General features: G+C 46.3%; 1 protein-coding gene across 1 annotated transcript in view; it reads right to left on the bottom strand.

The window, feature by feature from the left end:
* PPP1R7 (protein phosphatase 1 regulatory subunit 7) overlaps positions 1-25,674 on the bottom strand; it is a 1,034,080-nt gene that overhangs the window by 190,911 nt on the left and 817,495 nt on the right. Inside the window, exons 7-9 of the mRNA XM_086943981.1 lie at positions 24,397-24,513; positions 23,977-24,081; positions 6,452-6,538 (exon numbers count right to left, since the gene is read on the bottom strand). Coding sequence (XP_086800107.1) covers positions 6,452-6,538; positions 23,977-24,081; positions 24,397-24,513 — 309 coding nt within the window. The remainder of the gene's footprint in view (positions 1-6,451; positions 6,539-23,976; positions 24,082-24,396; positions 24,514-25,674) is intronic.

The following is a 25,674-nucleotide window of genomic DNA, read 5'->3' as shown; positions in this document are numbered from 1 at the left end:
TGGTCCCATTCACTCCCTACCAAATGAAATATTGCTGAAGTCTTCATGGCAAGACAAATTGCAAAAGCAAAAATTAAATAACTCAATGTTTTACACTTTGGATTGTTCCCCATTTCAAGCCAATGTTTCATATGTCCTGGCTAGCTTTCAGATTTTCCTGGGCAAGTTTCCAGACGCAGTCTATTGTGTTGCAAAGGGCCAGCATGTAGCACATCCTGGAGGGGCTCTCCCAGGAGCTTGCTCCCAGCCCTCATTTACCAAAGTGAGAAGCCCTCTCCCAGTGTGCCAATACAGATGTTTAAAGGGTTTGAAGCCAACCCCTTTCTGCAGTTCCTCTCTGTATGCAAACAAAAGGCATGGCAGGAGGGCATCCCACTTAACTCCCCATGGGTTTTTTTTACAAACATAATCATACTTTTTAGGGTTCAGTTCAAACTCTCAAAAAAAACCTTAGCGGTTGCCAACCATGCAAATTGCAAGGTTTGCAACCTCTAAACGGCTTTGTACATCAATCCATTAGGTTCTTATAGAAGTGTTTTGGTGAAATTGCGCCTCTAGGTGCAATTTTACAAAGATATGATGGAAGATGAAAGGAAAAGACTCTGCAGGTTAGCTCTTGTTACATTGTTCTATGAAGTGTATGTTGAGCATACAAATCATTGCAAAAGAGATAAATATGAACAGATGTGGGGTCCTTCAAGACTGCAATGATAGCAGAAAGTGTTAGCCTTATTGAGGCAACAATAGGGAACAAATGAATGAGGAATGAGAAAAATGTCCCTTTAGATGCATCCCACCCCAACTAGGCCCATAATTTGTAAGTTTGGTTTTGCAGAGCAGTGGTTAGTAGAAAAAGATGAAATAGCTGTGGCTGACATTAAAAAGTGGTAGGGGACAACTGTGCATTGATCATGCCTGCTTTCTTTGAGTGAATGCAGCAAATTGGCATGAGAAACATGCATTTGCCTAAGCTAATATACTGTCATGTGCAAAGCTGCCACCATCATATGCCATCTACAGCATCATAGGCCTAGGCAGAGTCTTGCAGGTTTCAGAGGTGTTATCATATGCTTCATGCCGAGGTGATTAATAGAACAGAATGCTATCCTGACCGATTACCAGGGGGAGAAATAAATTCAGGCACTCCATTTACCACCTTGACGTTTTTTTAGGTCTCGCGACCTATAAATGCGCGCAAGCACATTGAGCGGAGCGAGAATTCAAGTCCTCGAAATGCTCGTCAAACCAAGGGTTTCGTTCCTGCGGTTTTCTTTAAGTTCACGTGAATCACTAGGTCACGTGACCAAACAAGCACGCGCATCAGCCTCCTAATCCGGCTTCCCTCCGGCCATTTGCCACACTCCTTGCCTCTGCCGCAAAGGACTCCTCCCCCCGTCGACACCCCCTACAGTCTCACCGTGAGCTCCTCGCTCACATTCCCGCCCCCCCACCAGGCTCTCCCGCCCCCATCCGGCTTCCCTCCGGCCATTTGTCACACTCCCTGCCTCTGCCGCAAAGGACTCCTCCCCCGTCACTCTCCAAAACAGCTTTGTTTGCTCTTCTTTTGCTTTTCTTTAACATTCTCGTACTTATTATTCTGCCCACAAAACGTGTGAGTGTGGTTCTTCCTCCAGTTCGACGTTGTGCACTCTCACATTCTCGTACTTATTATTCTGCCCACATTCTCGTACTTATTATTCTGCCCACAAAACGTGTGAGTGTGGTTCTTCCTCCAGTTCCACGTTGTGCACTCTCATCTGTTTTGACCCACCCACGCCCTCTGTCTTCCTTCCCATGTAGTCTCCATGTTACTTAACCCCACCTGCACCCTCAGTGTTGATTCCCCTACCCGTGGTCCCTGTGTTGCTGCCCCACCCCAGTGTTGCTTGTTCCACTCTATACCTCCTTGGTGTTTGTGTTTCCATACTCCGTGGTCCTTCTCTTCCGACCCGCCTTTTGTATTGCTTCCCCTCCGTGTTATTGCCCCCCCAACCTCTCCCTTTTTTCTACTTTTTTTTAGCGATTCAACTTGGATCAGCAAACAAAAGGAAAAAAAATGCTCATGTTATTTTGTAGGCTCACGCGCGCTTCATGCGTATGCCTAAAAAAGACGCCTGTTTACATTGTAGGTTTTGTGTTTTTTTAAGAAAGCCATGCTGCACACTATCGGGGATACTGTGCAGCGTGGCTACAACCATTGGCAAAGCCAACAGATCCCAAAGCCGAGTCCTCTTGGCTTTGCTAATGCTTGTTTTTGTATTTTTTATGTCGAGCATACATGGCCCAAGCGCATTAGAGTCCTTTACATGAGCACAAGTTTACATTGAACTTTTTTGGAGGCATGGGAGGTTAAGTGATTGGCCCAGAATCACAAGATGTTGAACCAAGGCCAGTATTCGAACCTGCGCTGCCATTGCGAAAACCGACAACTCGGACCACTAGGCTACATCTCCTTAATGGTGGCCTCCAACTAAGACAATTAGCATAGTTAAGGGTCGATGGCTCATGGTTACACAAATTAAAAGAAACTTTCATGGGGACCTGAATAATTACTGATAGCAAATGACCCAAGTAAACGGCCCACTCTCTACCTCTCAATATTTTCCTGCCTCTACAATTTAAACACCAGAGCCCAAGACTGGCTAAGAGCACCAGTCTGATTACTGATGCACGACACCAAAACACTTCACCACAGACCACACTGCAAATACAACCTCTTTCCACCCAAGCAGTTTCTCGCTGTGTAGCATGCTCCTCTCCATCTATGTGCTTCAGCGTCTCACAAGTGGTATGAAGCGCTATACAACTCGAATATAAACACAAATAGGTAATTAACTTTTTTTGGCGTCTCTGAAATATTTTTTTTCAGATTTAAGGCACTAATTAAAATCATCAAACGTAAAACAAAAAAGTAAACAAATGCCCCATTCAAGAAACACTTCTGAGGACACCTACTTACCAATAACAAACAAGCACTGGCGTTGCCAATAGGTCTCGCAGTAGGAAAGTTTGAGCTATTGGTTTTGTAAATGACATTTTATATTTATGTATCGTTATTGGCATTGTCAATAACAATACATCAATATAAAATGTCATTTACAAAACCAATAGCTCCAACTTTCCTACTGTGAGACCAATTGGCAACGCCAGTGCTCGTTTGTATTTGACACCCCAAGTGTGACAGGTATGACCAGACATGGGGATCCCATGCTCACTTCACCCTACTGAAATAGGCTGAAACCAGTGGTGGTGTTGCTTGTGTTCCATTCTGGAGGGGACCCTTCCTGGCAGTTTGAAATATACTGTTCCAATGTGAAGCAGAGTCAGTATTGATTTGTATAAGGGGGGATTCTGTCTAGAAAGGTACGGGTGGTAAAAACAATGGACAACAATACCGCCTGGTGTTTTTGGTTGCGATCAATTCAGTTATTCCAGCCATCACCAAGTTGTATTTTGTAGTTTGCGCCCAGGTCTAGCACATATTTTAAAATATGCAGCATCTCAAACTGCGGACCAGCTTCACATGAATAGATTTAATCCTGCAACCTCTTTTGCACCTTGTTGTACTTTGTATGTTTTGCTAATTTGTTCTGCAGCCTTAACCACCTCCTCCTCATAACCTAATGCCAGGAATTATAGCAGATTTGATTGGCCAAGATAGTATTCCTTTCCATTCCTTACTCCCTCCTTCTAGACAAAACTTCATTCCGATGGGCCACAGGCTGACATTGATCTAAGTCAGTGGCTTGATGCCCTGCTGGTCAGTACTGTTTCTTCTTCTTCTACTCTCCTATAAAAGAGCGCTCAGCGACAGTATGCACAGTCTTCTCAGAGTCCAGATGGAGATCAATTGTACTAATTTCTTTTAAGCAGGAGGAGATGGTCTTTGATGTGAGTGTGTTAATCACAGTGAGGTCTTTTCTCTTTTTTATTTTTGCAGTTTTTCGGATCTTCCTTTTAGAAGAGTATTTTCTGAAGAAGGACCACCTAGGTTAACTCCAAAGCCAGGCATTTAAGAAAGTTTAGAATGTTTGCCCTTTTACCATGAAATTTGTTATTAAGAGAAAATATTTAAAAAATGAAACAATTAGCCCTACCAAGTATCATGCATCACAGTTTAGAGTTTCTTTTTAGTGTACGTCTCCACATCACAGCATTGAAATGCAATGCCAAGCTAATTTAGTAGCTTCTCTCTGGCTTCACATCGCTCAAGGCGTTCTCAGCACGGTAGTTCTAGTGTATTTTAAATTCGGCTGGGTAAATAATACAAACATCAGATTAAAATGATCATGTAACATAAATAATGTGCAAAAATATCTTGGTACGGACTATCTAGGATTTTAATTGTGAGATTCTTTATGATATTTAATTAGTCATTTATATTGAAGTAGCAGGGTTTTGGGTTTGTAGAGGAATAGGATGAGAAGTTAATTTGTTGTAATTAATGTAATTTTAATCTTTATTCAATTTTTATGTAATATTGAATGCATTATTAATTATGTATCTTGCTTAATTGTTATTTTATTTGAGTTTAATTTGTTAATTTTAATGGATATTTACATTTATGTTATTAATTAATAATGTAGCAGTGGGCTGTTAGTTAAATTATAATTAATTTAATTTTATGTTGAATATTTTTTTTTACTGTAAAAGAAATATATAATTTAATAATAATTATTGGACTCATTACGATGGCGGTTGGGCAAGCATTTAACTGCCATCATTTCTGGCAAGAGACATTCCGTCAAGGAGTCATCAGCTCCAAAAGCTCAATTACGATACGACCATCATGTAAGCGGTCAGAAACATTACTTTTACTATTGTGGCATGTGCTGCGACCAGGAAAAGGGCTGCAGCACCAGCCAAAGCAGTTAAAGGAATGTTTTTAAACATCCATGCACAGAGCATGGATGCTTCGGAGGCATCACATGTGCCAGTTTGGTCACATAGCGGCACACTGAGGCCGTGCTAGGTGCCGCCAGATTCCATTTCCGACAGCCTTTTTATGCCAGTAGGAAGTCCATGAAAAGGCTGTTGGAAACTGACATTTTAAACCCTTCGACGGGGCCCCCGCAGGCATGCCTTCATTGTAAGGATTAGGATCTGACCTTCATGGCCCCGAGTTCCCCCTCCAGCCTGTCGGATGTGGGGGACTTTCTACCCGGCCAAATTGCTCCGACCGTTGGTATTGTAATCTAGCAGTCAGATCAATACCCTTGATTTTTGTGCTATTTTATCATTCAAGTAGCATCCTGTGGACCTATTTTATTCTTTGCAATAGGTTCCTTCTATTCTCTGGTGTCTTCATAGTCGATAATCGGTGGTTCTTGTTGTCGAATTCTTTGATTCTTTCAGAGATTTCGTCCAAATCTTCAGAGAGTCTCCCTTTGCTTCCAGACCCAACGGCGGAAAAAAGAATCTGAAGATGGCTACCACACAAAGGAACTTCCGGGGCGCCGTCTGAGGTCACACAAGGGATGGGCCTAGCACTAAATGGTGGTTGACGACGCCCCAAACAGAAAAAAACCAAAAATAAGTACTATTCCAGACCCAACCACTAGATGGTGGAATAATGCACAGCAAGTGAATCCAGAAAAGGATTCACACTGCAAAAATCATGATTTTATTAGACACAGAGACTAGTTTTACCCCTCCGTGTGTTACCTCACCCATTGAATTTGCTGATTTCAGTTATGTTTTTGCCAGGCCAAAGTTAAAGAAGTTTATCCAATGGAAATCATGGAAAAGAAAGGAGATATTTATAGTTTGGCAGCGGATAAAGTATATATTTTATTTCGTGGTACGGGACTGAAAAATAGCAGCAAGAAAAGAAGGAAGAAGGCTGCATGTTTTAGGATATTATGCATGTTATTGAAGTTCTAGCTTTCCATGGATGTTCTAGTCTAATTCCAAGTTCTTTTTTGCTGCTGTGTCTGAGGATCAATAAAGGAGTTATGCATAATATTAGCTCCTGTGCCTTTAATAAAAATCTTTATTTTCTTCCCATTAAAACTGTGGAAAATCCGCATTTTCGCCATCAGTACACAGTGTTTTCATGTATCAATGGTAAACTCCAAACCAGATGGCAGAAATATAAAATCTGAGGTGGATTCTGTATCTCTGTTTCAGGTGTGCATCAAATGGCTAACATCTTCCGTGAAACTCACAATGCACAGGGTACACATTTTAGAGCATAAGAAGCTACAGTATTCAAAAGCTAATACTATATGGCAAGAGGACATAGTAAGTGTATCTACAAGAAATATGCTGCAGACATACTATTAAACGTATTTGTACCTGTTCATGCTCTACAGCACACTAATCATAGAGAAACTATACAAATTAAAGAAATAACAAAAAAAGAACATATAGCCTGAATGTCAGGTCTGAACCAAACAGTGTATTCTACCACTGCCTTTCATGCTTAGCTTTAAAGGATCTCCCCACTTACCCAGAACTCCTGTAGGCCAGATAGGTGGCGGATGTTCTCGATCTTTTTAATTCGGTTGGCCGCTATATCCAAGGTTGTCAACTTATTCTAATGAAAACAAACAAATGGAAAAGATCTGTGTAAGCCAGACAGTTATGCTAGGTTACAAGATATATAGTTACTTTTTGGCATCATGATTATAAATTGCGCACTTTTAGGTTTGGAATGATGGTGTGCACAATTCACGGCAAGCTATTCCGTAATCAATACAACAAGAAAGGATTAGGAAGGCCCTTCGGTAGACTTCCTTCACAACTGGTTTAGATAGGTATGTGTAGGAAGGTGGATACCTGACTATGGTTCCCCCCGGATTTTTTGCCTTGCGTTTAGCTGGTTTTCGACTTAGTTGGCCTGGGATCCTGCTAATCAGGGCCCCAGGCTATCTGCTCTCTCTTTAAAATGGACTCCATGTACCCTAGGTGCATAACTAAATTGGCTTGGGTCACCTTATCAGCCCCTGTACAGTGTACTATAGGTACCCAGGGCATAGGTGCATCCAAGGCCTACCAGGGGCTGCAGCATATCTTTTGCCACCCCTGGCTGGCTATCCAAACTGACACAACTGGCTGATCACTCAGCTGGGGCAAGGTCGTGTAATCACCCCTTGCTTAGATATAGTATACATATATCTCTAAACCTATATCTGGACATATATATACCTATAAGTCACTCCTATGGAAGGCCTTAACAATCCTGGAGGCAGAGTGCTTGGTTTTATGTGAGATGGTGCTCTAGCATGAGCTGAGCCTGTCTGCAGCTGTCGGGACCAACTCCCTTAGCTGTTCCGGGATATTGCCATGCCATATACTCTTAAGTGCATTATAATCCTCGCGGTTACTTGCTAACTTTGGTTTGGCTTTATCGAAACATGTCGTGTAAGGTGTCATACGCTTTGGAAAACTACCTCCTCGCCAGTCCTGGCGACGGGGGTAGCATTCCACTCTTCTAGAGGGAGAAGACATGTTACTTTGCTTAAACGCGGTTAAATCTAACCAGAGCCCCAGCATCACAAAATGGATGCTGCTGCCACAGACACGAGTCTGGCCTCCTGCTGCTGACCGAAACTCCGGCAGGGGAGGCCTGGACAATAGATATCCTGTCACAGAGAGGTGTTACACCACCCCAGACAGGAGATAGTGGATTGTAGCAGGGAGGGTTGAATGAAACTAGACACTGCCTGGGGAGCACAAGGCTTCCCATGCATAGTCCAGTTCAAACCGGTGCTGGGGCACTCTAGCCCCAGCTCTGGCGCGAAACTGGACAAAGGAAAGGGGTGTAACCACCCCCTTCCTTGGTCCCACCCATAGGAGGGACCTAGCAGGTAATCCAGCCCCTTGATTTGGAATAAAGGTAGGAGCTGTGCCAACGCACATCAGATTATCCTGACTGAAACTTATGAAACGAAACTCTGGAGCCTTTGACATCCCACTCGACGTGGAAGACTTAAGAATCTCCCTTGTGGTCAAGGAGTGACCACCCTGTGCAAACAGGCACCATCCAGCGCATCCCCGTTTGCTTTGTTGCAGTTCCCGCCGGAACTCGAGCGACAGAGATCGACAAGACCCAGCTTTCCTGCCTTCCAACAGCCCGATCCACAGTCCCAGCGAATCTGAGACCCGTGGAGGCGACCTAAAGCGTGGGGCCGGCCATCTTGGAAAAACTACGAAGTGCTGACCGTGCAGCTCCCGAGGCTCCCTCGACGCTGTGCATTGAGGTTTGAAAAGCCCCAGCCCCGAGCAGCTTTTGCACCAAAGCTCTCCCCTTCACACTCACTGAGTGCTGCGTGGGGCTCTTTTGCATTTTTCTGCTCGAAGCGTTGGTCCGGTCGCTTGCCAGTTGGCTAGTGGCCCCAGTACCGACGAACCTTTGAATTTGCTCTGCTAGTCTGGTTGCTCCAGACTGGCCCTCGCTCCCCTGAAAAGGAGCCACCGCTCTGACCTTGCTGGTCCGAGTAAGAAGCGATCTTCGAATTCTGCGTGGGTTGCATTTGCCAAGGTCTGTTTGCTCCGATCCGGAAGCCGACACCGCCGGCAGCGAGAGCCTTCGTGGGACAGCTCGTGATCCACTCCTGGACATCCTCGGTGCCCCAGAGTCTACGTGGCAGGGGAGACAAGCTTCTCGACAACTACCTGATTGCGCCCGACATTGCCTGGTTCCTTCCTGGTTCCACCCTGGTCACTGCTGAGTGACCCAGACTCTGTCCCCTCTGCTTTCAGGTACTCTACATCTTCGATCCACCCTTGGATCACAGCGGACACTTCTCTTCTGGCCGCCTGCATCTTCATCTCCAGGCTTCATAGATCTACACGATGAAACCCGACACGACTTTGCACATGTGCACCCGCTTCCTGTGGGTGAGGTAACTCTTGAAAGCCGGTGCTCCTGCGGTGGTTTACACCTCTAGTGTTTAAGTCTAAAGTTTTGTACTTCTAGTCCAGTCGGAAGACTCCTAAAACTGTAACTCGATAACTTTTACGCACCATTGACTTTGCATTGGTGCATGCGTGTGCTTTTAGAGCTGCACCCAAGTCCTGCGGGCTTTTCCCGACTTCATCACTGATAGTCCTGAGTAGTCCCAGCGATTCCCAAGGCCCTAGGCCTTACCACTGTTCGATTAGTGATACTTATACCACTTTTTTAATATATGGTTTGAGTGGCCACCGGCCTCATCCATAAACGTGTAACTTTCATATGTTAAACTGTGCTTTTGTTTAAACGCTTGTGCTTCTATACTCATAAAGAGTATAGAGGATTATTCTAGTAATAAATACATATATTTTTATAATCTAAAACTTGTGTGGTGTCCTTTCATTTGATATTACAGGATTGCATATGGTAAAACAGCTGGCTTCACAGGCCCTCTTGAGTTTAGCCTGAAGGCTGCTTAGTCCATGCTACCCCTAGGATAGCTTGTCTATAAGGTTGACTTACAACCACCACCATGAGGGATTGTTTGGACTGATACAAGGTGCCCACAGAATTGTGGACATCATACATCAGGCCAACTTCTCACATTGGTGGCAGCGGTGGTATTTGAGCTTGCTGTTGTTTTACCATTGCAATCTTTTTATCAAATTGAAAGATCACATTAAGTACCTTAGGTACATATAAACAAAGCTTACATATTTAAGTTCTACTGAACTTAGTAGTTGTAGATAAAAGGGCTTAGCACACCCTGCCTACAACTCACTAGCAAGGTACAGTAGGAAAACACTTCGTGTAGGTAAGTGCACCACTAACACCTCACTAGAGTCATGTCTGGCACAGGTGAGTAACCCATTGCTCTGCCTGTGGAAGGTGACCTTGCCAAGGAACCCTCCAGCTATGACAAACTCAGCCATAGGGACTTGAGTGCCTTGTGCACTGCAAGGAGGTTGAAAATGGGGCACAACCCTACCATTCCCATCCTGATAGCCAGCCTAGAGAATGATGATCTTGAGAAAGCTAGTGTAGTTCCCTCAAAGTCAGGAGAAGGAGTGAACTCCCCAGATACTGAGAACACCCCCCCAGAGGTAGAAAATGAGGAGGTGGACCCTGAATCAGAAGGTGAAGAGTCAGATCAGGATCAAGGGGATACCCAGGTACCAATTGGGAGGCTTAGCCAGACCAACGTGGGCCTACATGGAAATGGAGAGGGCCAGCACCTCCCCAGGTTCCATAGCAGAATAGTTCCAGGTAATAGAAGGGAGAGATCTCCTTCCAGGGAATCTCAACTTTCTAGTTCCTCAAGGGAATCTCAAAGGGGAATGACTTCCCCCCCAGAGAAAAGAGCATAGGGCCAGGATGAGGGCTGTCCAACTCCAGATAGAGAGGGAGGAGGTAGCCTTGGCCCAAGCTAAACTTGATTTAGCAAGGGAATAAAAATTGTGTGGATTAGATTCCACTGGTGCCAGCAACTTTATCCCTAAAGATAAAGACAGGTCCTATGATCATAGAAACCTGAGCAAGATTGTGCCCCCCTACAAAGAAGGGGATGACATCCACAAATGGATGACTGCTCTGGAGAGAGCCTGCATGGGACAGCAGGTTCCTCAAGAACAGTGGGCTGCAATCTTATGGCTCTCCTTTTCTGAGAAAGGGAGAGATAAGCTCCTCACTGTTAGACCTGAGGATGCAAAAAATTACACTGTCCTTAAGAGTGTTCTTATTGATGGGTTTGGCCTAACCACTGAGCAATACAGGTTGTTGTTCAGAGATACCCAAAAAGCTCAGACTCAGGACTGGACTGATTTTGTAGATTGTGCTACTAAGGCTCTGGAAGGTTGACTACTTGGCAGCAATGTACATGACTATACAGGATTGTATAATTTGATTATGAGGGAGCAGATCCTAAGTAATTGTCAAAAACAGCTTTTGCACCAGCACCTGGTGGACTCAGATCTGGCCTCTCCACAAGCATTGGGTAAGAGGGCAGACAAATGGGTCAGAACCAAAATTAGGCCTAAGAATCCGGGTAATGACCAAAAGAAGGATACTTCCAAGGCTCAAGAGAAGGGTGGGGATAAATCTAAAGACAAGTCTCCCACAGGGCCCCAAAACTCCAAGGATGGGGATGGGTTCCAAAACAACTCCTCTACCCAGAAGAAACCTTACTGCCATGCCTGTAAACAGACTGGCCACTGGAAAACAGACAGCTGTTGTCCAAAAATAGCAATAAAGAAAATATACCTCCAAGTAAAGCTCCAACACCTCCTGTTACTATTAGCAGTAATCCCCCAGGTGGTGGGATCACCCCCAAGAATTTGGCTGGGTTTACTTTTGGAACACAGGTGGACTCTGGCCTAACCAGGACCCCCACTACAGCTACTCTTGTCTGTGATAATGGCATGGGGTTTGCCAACTTCACTGCTTGCCCAAACACTTTGAGCAAGTACAGACAGCAGCCCCACATCAATGGTCAGAAAGTTGAGGCCTATAGAGACACAGGGGCTAGTATCACTCTGGTGACTGAGAATCTAGTCCCCTCAAGGCAACTTTTACCTGGAGCCACATACCAGGTGACAACATAACATAACATGTGTATTTGTAAAGCGCACGTTCACCCTTGGGTATCTTGGCGCTGAATAACAGATGTTTATTGTTACCCAACTCAATGGTACTCATTTTATCGACCTCAGTTGGATGAAAGGCTGAGTGAACCCCCGGGATTCGAACCTGTGACCATGAGGTCGAACACAGGCCCCTGCAATGGACGCATTAGTCCACTGAGCCACCAGACCCGGTACAAACATTGATGGAGTGCAGAAAAATCATCCCATGGCAGTGGTAAATCTCAGCTGGGGAGGTGTCACTGGCCCCAAGAGAGTGGCAGTGTACCAAAAGTTGCCTGTAGATTGCCTACTGTCGGGACCAACTCCCTTAGCTGTTCCGGGATATTGCCATACCATATACTCTTAAGTGCACTATAATCCTCGCGTTTACTTGCTAACTTTGGTTTGGCTTTATCGAAACATGTCGTGTAAGGTGTCATACGCTTTGGAATACTACCCCCTCGCCAGTCCTGGCGACGGAGGTAGCATTCCACCATTCTAGAGGGAGAAGACATGTTACTTTGCTTAAACGCGGTTAAATCTAACCAAAGCCCCAGCATCACAAAATGGATGCTGCTGCCACAGACACGCGTCTGGCCTCCTGCTGCTGACTGAAACTCCGGCAGGGGAGGCCTGGACAATAGATATCCTGTCACAGGGAGGTGTTACACCACCCCAGACAGGAGATAGTGTATTGTAGCAGGGAGGGTTGAATGAAACTAGACACTGCCTGGGGAGCACAAGGCTTCCCATGCATAGTCCAGTTCAAACCGGTGCTGGGGCACTCCAGCCCCAGCGCGAAACTGGACAAAGCGAAAGGGGTGTAACCACCCCCTTCCTGGGTCCCACCCATAGGAGGGACCTAGCAGGTAATCCACCCCCTTGATTTGGAATAAAGGTAGGAGCTGTGCCAACGCACATCAGATTATCCTGACTGAAACTTATGAAACAAAACTCTGGACCCTTCGACATCCCACTCGACGTGGAAGACTGAAGAATCTCCCTTGTGGTCAAGGAGTGACCACCCTGTGCAAACAGGCACCATCCAGCGCCTCACCGTTTGCTTTGTTGCAGTTCCCGCCGGAACTCGAGCGACAGAGATCGACAAGACCCAGCTTTCCTGCCTTCCAACAGCCCGATCCACAGTCCCAGCAAATCGGAGACCCGTGGAGGCGACCTGAAGCGTGGGGCCGGCCATCTTGGAAAAACTACGAAGTGCTGACCGTGCAGCTCCCGAGGCTCCCTCGACGCTGTGCATTGGGGCTTAAGAAGCCCCAGCCCCGAGCAGCTTTTGCACCAAAGCTCTCCCCTCCACACTCACTGAGTGCTGCGTGGGGCCCTTTTGCATTTTTCTGCTCGACGCGTTGGTCCGGTCGCTTGCCCGTTGGCTAGTGGCCCCAGTACCGACGAACCTTTGAATTTGCTCTGCTAGTCTGGTTGCTCCAGACTGGCCCTCGCTCCCCTGAAAAGGAGCCACCGCTCTGACCTTGCTGGTCCGAGTAAGAAGTGATCTTCGAATCCTGCGTGGGTTGCATTTGCTAAGGTCTGTTTGCTCCAATCCGGAAGCCGACACCGCCGACAGCGAGAACCTTCTTGGGACAGCTCGTGATCCAATCCTGGACATCCTCGGCGCTCCACAGTCCACGTGGCAGCGGAGACAAGTTTCTCGACAACCACCTGATTCCGCCTGACATTGCCTGGTTCTTTCCTGGTTCCACCCTGGTCACTGCTGAGTGACCCAGACTCTGTCCCCTCTGCTTTCAGGCACTCTACATCTTCGATCCACCCTTGGATAACACCAGACACTTCTCTTCTGGCCGCCTGCAGCATCTTCATCTCCAGGCTCCATAGATCTACACGACGAAACCCGACGCGACTTTGCACCTGTGCACCCGCTTCCTGTGGGTGAGGTAGCTTTTGAAAGCCGGTGCTCCTGTAGTGGTTTACACCTCTAGTGTCTAAATCTAAAGTTTTGTACTTCTAGTCCAGTCGGAAGACTCCTAAAACTGTAACTCGATAACTTTTAAGCACCATTGACTTTGCATTGGTGCATGCGTGTGCTTTTAGCGCTGCACCAGAGTCCCGCGGTCTTTCCCGACTTCATCACGGATAGTCCCGAGTAGTCCCAGCGATTCCCAAGGCCCTAGGCCTTACCACTGTGCGATTAGTGATACTTATACCATTTTTTAATATATGGTTTGAGTGGCCATCGGCCTCATCCATAAACGTGCAACTTTCATATGTTAAACTGTGCTTTTGTTTAAACGCTTGTGCTTCTATACTCATAAAGAGTACAGAGGAATATTCTAGTAATAAATACATATATTTTTATAATATATAACTTGTGTGGTGTCCTTTCATTTGATATTACAGGATTGCATATGGTAAAACAGCTGGCTTCACATGCCCTCTTGAGTTTAGCCTGAAGGCTGCTTAGTCCAAGCTACCCCTAGGATAGCTTGTCTATAAGGTTGACTTACAACCACCACCATAAGGGATTGTTTGGACTGATACAAGGTGCCCACAGAATTGTGGACATCATACATCAGGCCAACTTCTCACAGTATGCAAGCACGTTACATGCTAATTCATTACCTGGTATTTTTCCCCGATCGGCTGCAGAACACGGTAGAAAAAATAGAGATTCTACACAGAATACTTACATCCAGGTGTTTTTTAGATAGTTTCACATGTGAGTCGTGTAATAAAATGAGCTTTTTAAAGCAGATCTTTTAAAAGTGATTGCTCACGTTCAAACAATTGTCAGTGTAAAATAAATATGCAGATAGCACGGTGTGGTAAAATAATTAACAGAATTGAAGTGTATCAGTAACATGCATGCTTAGCACACTAGAAGAAGGAAAAATCAATTAATTGTAATGATAGTAAAATCTTCACCGCCATCCAAAACATAGGAATATTCCCACTTACATGCGGGAACCATGGAACGCTCTTTATTAAAAAATCATTTTAAAAACAGATAGGAATATTGTCTTTAAAATTTTTTTTATTAGCAAACGAATACTTAAAACTAGATTGCAGCTTAAAGAGAACTTGCTGCTCAAGGTGAAACAAATAAGCAGGAAAAATTAAGGCAGATGCAGCCAGATAGGCAGCAACAGCAGTAAAGCTAAAAATACGTCCTGATACATAAGAAGTCAGCCGCTTCCATAGCTCCTTGTGCTTTTTACCGCTATGGGCTCACAGGATCAGTTCTTTGGATGGGTTTAGCAAGGAAACGAGGTAGACCCACGGACAAAAAAGAATCCTGTACATATCCGGGTCATGAAAAACGGAAACAGGAAGCTATACCTCGTTGTGAAAATTTTTACGCATATTAAGTATACAGTTGCTGAAAAAAAGAAGAATATATAGGATCAATCAGGAGTTTGTTAAAGCGAGACTACTCACCCGTAAGGGTCTCAAGGCGCTAGGGGTGGGGGGGAGGGGGGGTGCAGGTTCCATTCCATCAAGGAGGGGGTCTGTCGAAGAGCCAGGTTTTGAGGTTACTTGCGAAGATGGGGAGCGATGTTGTCTGTCTGAGGTGGAGCGGAAGGGCGTTCCATGCTTTGGCCGCGAGGAAGGAGAAGGAGCGGCCTCCCGATCTGGTCTTTCTGGTGCGAGGGACCACGGCGTAGGAAAGCTGGGCTGATCGTAGGGTCCTTTGGGGTGCGTGGAATTTGAGTCGGCTGTTCAGGTATGCTGGTCCGGTGCTGTGGAGGGCCTTGTGTGCATGGGTGAGCATCTAAAAGGTGATTCTCGCCTCGACGGGGAGCCAGTGAGTGTGAGCAGGTGCTGGGAGATGTGGCAGTGTTTTGGCAGGTTGAGGACCAGTCTTGCGGCGGCGTTCTGGATGTTCTGTAGCTTGCGGATGAGGTTTTTGTTTATTCCGGCGTAGAGTGCGTTGCCGTAGTCGAGTCTGCTGGTGACCAGGGCGTGAGTGACTGTCTTTCGGTGTTCGAGGGGGATCCATTTGAAGGTCTTACGAAGGAGGCGGAGGGTGTGGAAGCAGGAAGATGAGACAGAGTTGATCTGGCGGTCCATTTTGAGCTCGGAGTCCAGGATGATTCCCAGGTTGCGTGCGTGGTCTGTGGGGGTTGGTGGGTTTCCGAGGGCGGTGGGCCACCAGGTGTCGATACAGGCGTCGGGGTTTGGGCCCATGATGAGTACTTCTGTTTTGTTGGTGTTTAGTTGTAGGCAGCTGTTTTTCATCCATTTGGCGACGGCTTCCATGCCTTCTCGAAAGTTGCTTCTTGCGGTGTTGGGCTCGTTGGATAGGGAGAGGATGAGCTGGGTGTCATCTGCGTAGGTTCTGACGATGGGGGCAAGTGGAGCCATGTAGACGTTGAAGAGCGTCAGGCTGAGGGAGGAGCCCTGGGGGACTCCGCAGGTGGTAGGTGTGGGGTCCGAGAGGAAAGGGGGGAGTCTGACCCGCTGCGTCCTGCCGGAGAGGAAGGAGCATATCCAGTCGAGGGCCTTGTCCTGGATTCCGTCTGCGTATTAGGGTGCGGTGGGAGACTGTGTCGAACGCCGCTGATAGGTCGAGGAGGATGAGGGCTACTGTTTCTCCTTTGTCCAGTAAGGTGCGGATGTCGTCTGTTGCGGCGAGGAGGGCGGTTTCCGTACTGTGGTTTTTTCTGAAGCCGGATTGGGAGGAGTCGAGGATGTTGTGTTCTTCAATGAATGTGGCGAGTTGGCTGTTGATGGCTTTCTCGATGACTTTCGCTGGGAACGGGAGCAGGGAGATGGGTCTGTAGTTTGAGGTCGGTGGGGTCCGCTGAGGGTTTCTTCAGGAGGGGGTTGACCTCAGCGTGTTTCCAGTCGTCCGGGAACGAGGCGGTCGCCAGGGAGCGGTTGATGGTGTGGCAGAGCATGGGTGCGATGGTGTTGGCGGCTCTGTTGAAGATGTGGTGGGGGCAGGGGTCCGTGGGGGCCCCTGAGTGGATTGACTTCATTGTCTTCAGTGTGTCTTCGGTGGTGAGGGCTGTCCAGTCATCAATCGCTGGTTTCCGGGTGTCGGGGGTGGTTGGTGAGGGTTCAGTGTGTTGGTTGTCTTCGTCGAAGTTGTCGTAGATGCTCTTGATTTTGTGGTGGAAAAAGATGCTGAGTTTGTCGCAGAGGTCTTGTGAGGGAGGGATGTCGGTAGACTCGCTGGTGGGTTGGGCGAACTCCTTGATGATGCTTTAGAGTTCCTTGCTGTTGTGTAAGTGGGTGGACATTCTGTCTTCAATCGCTTTTTTCCTCGTTTCTCTGATGAGTTGATGGTGGGCGTTGGTGGCGGCTCTGAAGTTGTTGTGGGCTTCTGTGGATTTGGTGTTTCTCCAGGTCTTTTCGAGGCGGCGGCATGTGCGCCTGGACTCTCGAAGTTCGGTGGTAAACCATCTGGCTTTCTTGGCACGGGTATTGTTGTTTTTCTTGAGGGGGGCTATGGTGTTGGTGCTGTCCGAGATCCATCTATGCAGGGTTCGGGCTGCTGTGTTGGGGTCGTCGTTTTCCGCGATGGTTGGGGTGGAGTTGTTGAGTGAGGAGGTGAGCTGGTCATCGGTGATTTTGGTCCAGTTTCTTTGTGGAAGCAGGTGCTGGTGTCTGTGGATGGTGGGTGTTCTGAAGGTGAAGTGGACGTAACGATGTTCGGTCCATGGGAGTTCGGAGGTGTGGCTGAAGGTGATGGAGTTTCCTGTAGTGAAGAGGGGGTCGAGGGTGTGTCCTGCTGAGTGCGTGGGCTCGGTCACGATCTGGCGGAGTGCAATGTTGTGGAGGTTGTTCAGGAGGCATGTGGTGTTGGGGTCCAGTTGATTGTCGAGGTGGAAGTTGAGGTCTCCCAGCAGGGTGTAGTTGGTGGATGCGATGGCCTGCGGGGAGATAATGTTCGTGATGGAGTTGGCGAAAGGTCCACGTGGTCCAGGGGGGTCGGTAGATGAGGGTTCCTCGGAGGGCGGCGGTGGGGCTGGCCAGTATCTTGAAGTGAAGGTGTTCCATCAGTTTTGTGGACTCGTCAGGGAGTGTGCTCAGGCGGAGGCTGGATTTGTGGACAATGGTGATTCCTCATCCTGGGTGGGTGGGGCGGTCCTTCCTGGAGATCTTGTATCCTTGGGGGATGGCGATGGCGATGTCTGGTCCCGAGGTGGTGTTGGTCCAGGTTTTGGTGAAGAATGCTACATCTGGGGTGGTGCTGTCGAGGAGGTCCCAGATTTCTGTGGCGTGTTTGTGGAGGGATCGGACGTTGAGGAGGATGCATTGCAGGGTCTTCGGTTCGGTTGTGTTCTTGTGGACGGGTTGTGCTGGATCCGTGTTCTTGGCGGTGCTGCAGGTGTGCCGGCAGCAGTGACAGCTGAAGGGTCCATGGGTGTCGGCTGGTGATGCTAGCTTGCAGTTGTTGTTGCAGCCTGGGTTGAGTGCGTGGAGTGCTGCTGGGTCGTAGCGTTGGCGGGGCGGAGGTCCAGGGTTCCTGGTGCTGGTCGCGGACGGGCTGCAGACGGGCGCAGATGTGCTTGCCTTTGACGCGCCTTCGGTGCACCAGCGGCGCGCAGTGGCCGCCATTAAGTAGGGGTCGGGGAGGGCTGGACAGCTGGGAGGCGGGAGCGGGGAGGGGAGCTGGATTGGGCCGGTCGCGCTGGGGGGGGGAGGGGCCGCGGGGGCAGCAGCGGCGGGGAAAGGTAAAGGGAGGAAAGAAGGGATTAAGAAAAAAGGGAAAATAAGCAGAAATAAGGCACAAAAGAGCAGAGATGCAGAAAAGAGTAGAAAGGTGAAAGATAGAAAGGGGAGAAAAACGAGTGAAAACAAGTGAAGGAGCAGAGGGAGAGAAAGGGAAAATGGGCAGAAATAAGGCGCAAAAGAGCAGAGGTGCAGAAAGGTGAAAGATAGAAAGGGGAGAAAAACGAGTGAAGGAGCAGAAAGAAAGAAAGGAGACAGAGGTCCACTGGACCACCAGGGATGAGGCGCAGGGAAACCTGCGGGTGGAGGAGGGCCTCGATCACCAACACTCAAGAGTGCAGGGGCAGGGGCACCTCACTTAATGGTGGAGCTGCGAGGGTGGGAGAGCAATTTACCTCACAATGAGTCAGTGGTCTTGCCACTAGGAAACATTAACTAACGGAAAGGAAGGCCGTGTTGTCCCTGGGCAGGTCGCTCAAAGGTCAACCATAATAACAATCAGATTGAAGAAAAGTGGGACAGGAATATCAGCCTAAACTACAGATTTCTTCTTACCTCTTTATCTAATAGAAAAGGGATACACCAGTAACAGGAAGTGAATACTAGAAAAAACTCTTGAGGAATAGAATCATTTCCTGGGCTGTAATATTATTGCCTCTCATTCGTTTTAAAGCCAAGAAAGGAAATTTAGAAACGATGACCCCACGAATTTTGCTGTCCATCAGCAAGGAGCACGGCCCTTCTTGCTGTGAACCATCATCGTAGCCTGCTGGCGCTGCCGCGGCCCTCCTTGTTATAGTTGGGAATTAGCATTTAAAAAACCTATTAAATTCACTGAAAAAACCATAGATCATATAAATAATCACTCCCGATATCCGTCGACTCCACTACTTAGGCACAACCCTGCCTCAGCTTCCCTGAACTTGTAAAATTAACAAGTTCTGAACCGACAGATCAGCACCGGCAAACCAATTGTTGCCGCCCGTTCACATTTTACAACCACCCGATCAGGACCGGGTTGGAATTATCACCGGTCCACTGGTGCAGCCCATTAAGGTCATACTTATCTGTACTGGCCATGCTTGTTTCTTAACTTCCTGACATTTTGACGCAGCGTGAACACATTACTTTTTGTGGTCCAGCCCACGTAGTTTAACTTGTCTGATTGCAAAAGGCCTACTGTGTGCCTACAACCTGTCCATTGCTTACCATTGGTTGTGTTTATTGTCAATCTCATTTATTTGCTTCTTATTCGATGACTTTTTTTGTCTCGGATTGTACTCCGTGAGAGTGCATAGGTTTATCAGCTCTTTTCTTCTGTCCCCAGTGTGATCCCCACAAAATTCCCACCCCCCTATGTTCAATGTTTCTCTCTCAGAGCTGTTGGCAATGTAAATAACAATGCCATTTATTTATAAGTAAAAAAAAAAAAGAAATGTCATGAGCAATGCCAATAGCTCTAACTTTTCCAAAGGCGAAACCATTGCATTGTAAATATGCTTGTTGTAGATTAGTACGATTATGAGAGTTTTCCACGAGACTAAGGGGCCAGACTTGGCCACCGCATTAAATACATTTGTTTGTTGTGGGGCCACAAATCTTGGTGCTCTAAAAATAGGTAAATTGGGACCCCATCCGCTCCTAGAGCCTTTGCACTGCTGCACTTACCCAGCCCATTTCTTACTTCATCTAGTGAAAATATGAGATGGTGCATTGGCGCTATGGCTAAACTGGAAGGGTTGTTCATAACATTATCCTTTGAGCCAAAAATCTCATCAAAGTTATCCACCCAGGCATCCTCACTAACTTAAGGGTTCTTTTGAGGCTCCTTAGAGTTTTTAAAGAAAGGGGCATTGATCACGTTTCAAAAGTCTCTACTATTTTGGGCAATTACTGCTTGTTCCAGGTTTTTCTAAGCCTCCTCCTTCAGAGCCGTTTACTGGCAGCTGTGTAAGCCTTACGCAAGGTCTTTATCAAAGCATGATCTCTGGGTTGGGCTTTATGCAAATCTTTTAAAGATTTTGAACAGGCTTGATCGAACCAGCAATTTACTGGGGCTTAGTTTATAAATGTACAGCGAGTCAAGACAAATTTCACTTCGGGAAAATCCGAAAACTGCAAGGGCAGTATATCAAAAGGGACACTAAGGGTCCAGCCAATTTAGTACGTTCTCCATTTTATTAAGTAAAATTTGAGGGACTACTTTCACCTTATCAATTTTACCCAATTTTAATTGAGAACTGTACTATCTAGCAAAAATTGGCTTCTGTGTATTCAGTGTTGCCAAGTGCTAGGGGCCTCCACGGTCAATGAAAAAAGGACTGCATAGTCACTAAAATGAAAGAATAGTGTGTCCACTTGTACAAATGTTCCTCTGAGAGATTCGGATACTAGTACAAAATCAATTGTATATTGGTACTTGTAACGAGTGAAGGTCTTTGTGAGGTCTCCCGTGAGTGGGTCTGCCCTCTTAATTATTTACACGTTTCTAGCAAATAGAAGCTTGTTTAAACGGTTGCCATATTCATGTTGCGTGAAATGATAAATTGGATCACCAGCCGAATCCACTAGGCCACAGACCGTATTCATTGTGTATTTACATGGCTGGACATTCAAATTTCCTACCCACACAATATAAAAACCTTTTTACTAAGGCACCGCTATTTTTGTTAATCTCTTTAACCGAAAAAGCCACCACTGTCTGCATATTCCCACCAAAATTACTATAAAAATGTATTAAAAGCCAATCCTGATCACGATCCCCCTCAATTAACAAAAAATGAAAATATGGATAAGGGCTCTCAAATTTCTTAATTCTCATTGGCAAAGTGTTCCATATTAAGGTCAGTAGATCCCCCTCTAGCTCTAACTGATATAGATGGGATTGCTTCAGTTTGAAACAAACGGTACCCATGTACAAATATGTGGTCGATGGCTCAAGTCTCCTGTAAGCATAATATGTCATGATTCTGCCAAAAGGCCAAACAATGTGCATTGCCCACCTTCGCACCAATGTCCGCCGTATTCCAGGATGCAATTTTTACCCTTGCTTTATAGTCCCCTATGGGGCGCTCTGTTTTTTTTTCTCCTGGTGTAGTTATTTCCTTGGTACCCTCCTCCATGTTTTGGTTTAAATCTGCCATAGATAGTCTGTCAAACTGTCAAATCGGTTCTCTACTCTCAGTCCAAGCCCACCCATACTACCAGAGTTTACATTACCACTGGGGGAGGTCCAGACCTGCCGATGGAGCCACTTAACTAAGCATGTTACACTCCTGTGGACCCAGGCTCCATAGTTCACAAAAGGAGCAACTCGTATTTCACTCTTTCACGTCTTGTTGCATCTTATTAGGTTTTTTACTTAAGATTACTAACCAAGGCAGCTTCCTTCTCCTGATGTATTGTGACAGGTGTGTAAAGTGGATGTATGATGTTACCACGCGTACTTTTACAACGCGTACCGTTACCACACTACTTTTACCACGCAAGTCGTTACAACGACTTGCGTGGAGGGGCGCTGGATAGTAAATTATTTAATTTACTATTCCAACTCCAGTCCCCGTGGATTCTAGGGAAAGGAGTTGGATAGTAAATTAAAGTATTTACTATCCTGGAGCGCCCCCCAGCGCATTTCGTTGTAACGACCTGGGTGGTAAAAGTAGCGTTGTAACGGTACCGCGTTGTAAAAAATGCGTGGTAACCGTTGTATACCGTGTAAAGTATACAGTTGTCTCTTAACTTGCCTTCTTCCTTTTTTAGGTCTCAGCTAGCGTAGGCTGCGCTTGCGCAGTCTCGCTGGCGATATTTTATGTTTTCTAGAGTAGGGAGGTAAACGAGCTAGCTCTTCTCCATTGGCTGGCTTCCTAAACGGCAGCCAGCCATTGGAGAAGAGCTTTGTCCGTCACTTTAAGCCCCGCCCGTTTCGGATTGAGGGGCGTGTTTTTTGCTGTCCTTTCTCTCCTTGACGTCTTCAGTCACTCAACAAAAACACACGCCCCCCAGTCTGAAAAGGAACGGGCTTATCCGCAGCTGCTGCCACTATTTTGCTTGTTTAAAACAGTGTTGAGCATGTTTCCATATAAGAGGGCATGCTTCTTACTGGTGGCCAGCCTTTTCCCCCTCATTGTCAGGTGGTGGTGTGCACCCCTTCCTAATGTTCCAAGTGTGTAGAGGAGCTATTCAGATTCCATTTCTTGGCACTACGCCACTTCGCACATCATGTAGGAAGCCCCCTGCGACAACCGGTCCGAGGTGGTCTCTCAGCCGTCTCACTTATGCGGAAGCGTGGACTCGCCGTCGTGTGGCGCTCAGCAGCACACCCTTCATTTGTGCAAGAGCGGGGAGTTAGACTGCCGTAACTTGCAGTCTGAGCGCGTCCTGCCTGCTGCCCCTGCCTTCCTGCCTGCGTGCTGCGCTTCCAGGCAGGTCTCCGGGTTGCTATTGTGCTGCATACAATGCCATGAGAGAGCAGTGCTTCCCTCTCCCTGCACTGAGCAAACACGGCTACTCCTCCGGCCTCCCCGTGGCCCGCTCGTGTGATAAGCAGAGCCTCCTCGTGGTAACTGCGCATTGTGAATCATGTTCAGCAGCAGAGTTGTGTGGTGATACGTGGAGGGCAACGCTTTGACACCGTAGGAACTTGCCAAGTGACGCCCTTGCGTGTACACATACACAACTGACGTTCATACCGTGTTCCTCCTAGTGGCCAAGGGAATTGTATTCAGGAAATTGTAACATAGGCTTACGCAAGAGAGGCTGGAAATCACAGGCCCGTTACCCTCTTTTGTCACAAAGGGACACATGATATTTTCAGCGATGGTTCGCAAACAGCACACCACTCAAATCAATGTTCATTGCTGAGAACGCGAGGACAGGGCGATGAGCGTGTACGCGCAGGTTGGATTGACGCTGCCTTTCATTGGGATACGGTGAGTTTGAATTCAATTGTTTTTAAAAGTTCGAATCCGCGGTAAAGGCAATTCTCCAGTCCACACCCTCACGCTATGTGCCTCTCTGCGGTGTAGCCGCGTCGCAGGTCCGTGCAACGCCGGTCTTCACACCTTCCCGTCTTTTGTGATATCACAGGCATGCGTCATAAAACCATTCAGAGCTTCTGGCCCGTAGCTTTAACAGCTCCTTCAGACCACCCTGCTGCAGCCATCCGGGGTGTCAAAGGAACATCTTTGTGTAACAGTGCCTCCCCAGAGCAGAGGTGCAACTAGAGCCAAATTTCGGAGGGGGGCTATAGGGGAAAGGGGGCAACTAAAAATTTCAGAGGGTCTGATTCTTCCAGCAATATGCAGAGTGGAGATGCAGGGGCTCTAAGAAGGGGTAAGAACACAACAAAGCCTCGTTAGTGAGTAAATGGTCTTTTAAACACCATACTTTGTCAAAACTGCCTACGCTCCGCGACGGGGTCTGGTGCACACTGTCCCCAATCATAGTTTGCCGACGACGATACTCAAACCTGCGCCCCCAGTTCAAAGGTGGAAGATCTTGCAGGCTTACCTCTTTTACCATTGTAAATGACAATACCATATATTTATCGGTTTAATAAAAAAAAAAAACAATAAATGAAAAAAATGACATTTGAAATGCAAATAGCTCTAACTTTAACAAAGAAGAGACCATTGCATTGTAAATGCTGGTTTCTTTATGAAAATAAAAATTAATTTACCAAAAATAAAAGTGTAAAGAAGTTTCACTTTTTTCCCACAATTGGTGTAAAAAAACACTTTGTAATTGACTTTTTAAGTTTCAATCTAATGCATTTCAACCTCATAAAACATTTCAGGCTCTTACGTTGTTCTCCAGACCCTCAATTACTTCGATTCCATTGTTGCTCAGGTAGAGCTCCCGCAGATTGACCAGGTTCAGCAAGCCCTCTATCTTTGTAAGGCGATTACTCTGGAAGAGACAAAATGTTAATTTTTTCATTAACATTGTGGTGCATGTAACTGTGCTAGCATATATTTCTTGTTGAGCAAGAGGTGAAAAGAGCAAAGAGGGCAGGGAAGGAGAAGACAAAAGGAAACTGGGAAGAGAGAAAGAAACAGAGGAAAGAGAAAGGGAAATCAGGGGGATAGTTGCAGCACAGAGAGCGGTCTGTAGGGAAATGCATGGGAATTAGATGGAGGAGAAAGGGGGACAGAGAGAGAGGGGCAGATGGAAAGAGGAAAATGTAAATTATCATGGCATGAGCACAGAGGAACATGCTTTTACCTGTATGCTGAGCACAGTTAATTTTGTTAATCCGTCCATATTTTGGATCTGTGTGATCTTATTCTTTCCTAAAAATAGGTTTTCCAGGTTCTTAAGTGTTTCCAAATTTTCAATTACCTGAAAACAAAAACAAATTTAGTTAAATGACAACTAAAACAATTAGTTATTTACCTGTAACTCCAGTTCTCCAATATTGGAATCTTTCATACAGTCACATGCTTGAATCATTCCCTGCCATCAGGTTGGAAATACCCAGTACAGCGTGTGTTTAGTGGCACATCCAACTAATTTGAAGTAAACCAAACTTCAGCTGACTAGGTGCTTCATGCTCTAATGCTTACTGAATACCTTAAAGCAGACATAATACCGCTAGGTCTCCAAGTACGCAATACACCAGCTATCAGTTCAGTTAAAAAATAAGTTTATTATGACCAATTGGTCAGTCAGTCAAAATACTCTTTATTCGATTTTTGCTAAAATCATAAAAGGCATAAAACAAACACAATACAGTATTTAAAAAACATCACATGATCACATTAAAAGGAATGAATTTCTACATAATGATTACATTTCATCAGATTGTTGCATGCAGTAGTTTAAAAAATGTTTCCTTTAAAAAACAAATTTGAGTTAAAACAGGTCAATCTGGGGTAGCCTTTTTTTTCTAATTCTAAAAGCCGAAGTTAGATAGCAAGCAACACTAAACATAGTATAAGTGTCTGTTAACATTTGAAGGAAAATTAGGGCTGGCCTTATTTGAGTAAAGCCCGCTGCCTTCAGAGCAGGGAATAGATATTTCTTCCTTGCAGTGCTATAAAAATCACAGAAAAATATAAAATGAAGGGTGTCCTGAACTGAGAAGTTATCACAACCGCATGGCGGACCATCCTCAGGTTTTGACCACACCGGAAAATTTCCTAAGGTATAATGAATTAAATTCATCCTAAATTTGGTCAATAGGAGTCTATGCAGAGGATTAGTCACGGTTTTTAGGTAAGGTTCCATGGTGGGTGAAGTAATTAAAACAGTATGTGCCCTTACCATGGGTTTCCTCAGTTCCAGATCTTCTCTATCCATGCGGGCCCTATCCATAAACATCCGCTTAATCCACCCAACATCCTCCCTCCTAATGTTAGTTGGGTCGTTAAAAAGTTCCGGTCTCCCCAGCATTAATAAGGTAGATTTAATAAATTTTAGCCAGGGAATTCTCATGGCGTTATCCCTTGCAATGACGTCCCTAAGGATGGCATGATTTAACGTCAGCTCGGGATTCAACCA

This window comes from Lissotriton vulgaris, chromosome 11, assembly GCF_964263255.1.
Source record: "Lissotriton vulgaris chromosome 11, aLisVul1.2, whole genome shotgun sequence".
Classification (NCBI taxonomy): Eukaryota; Metazoa; Chordata; class Amphibia; order Caudata; family Salamandridae; genus Lissotriton; species Lissotriton vulgaris.
This window is presented reverse-complemented; position numbering and strand designations above follow the sequence as displayed.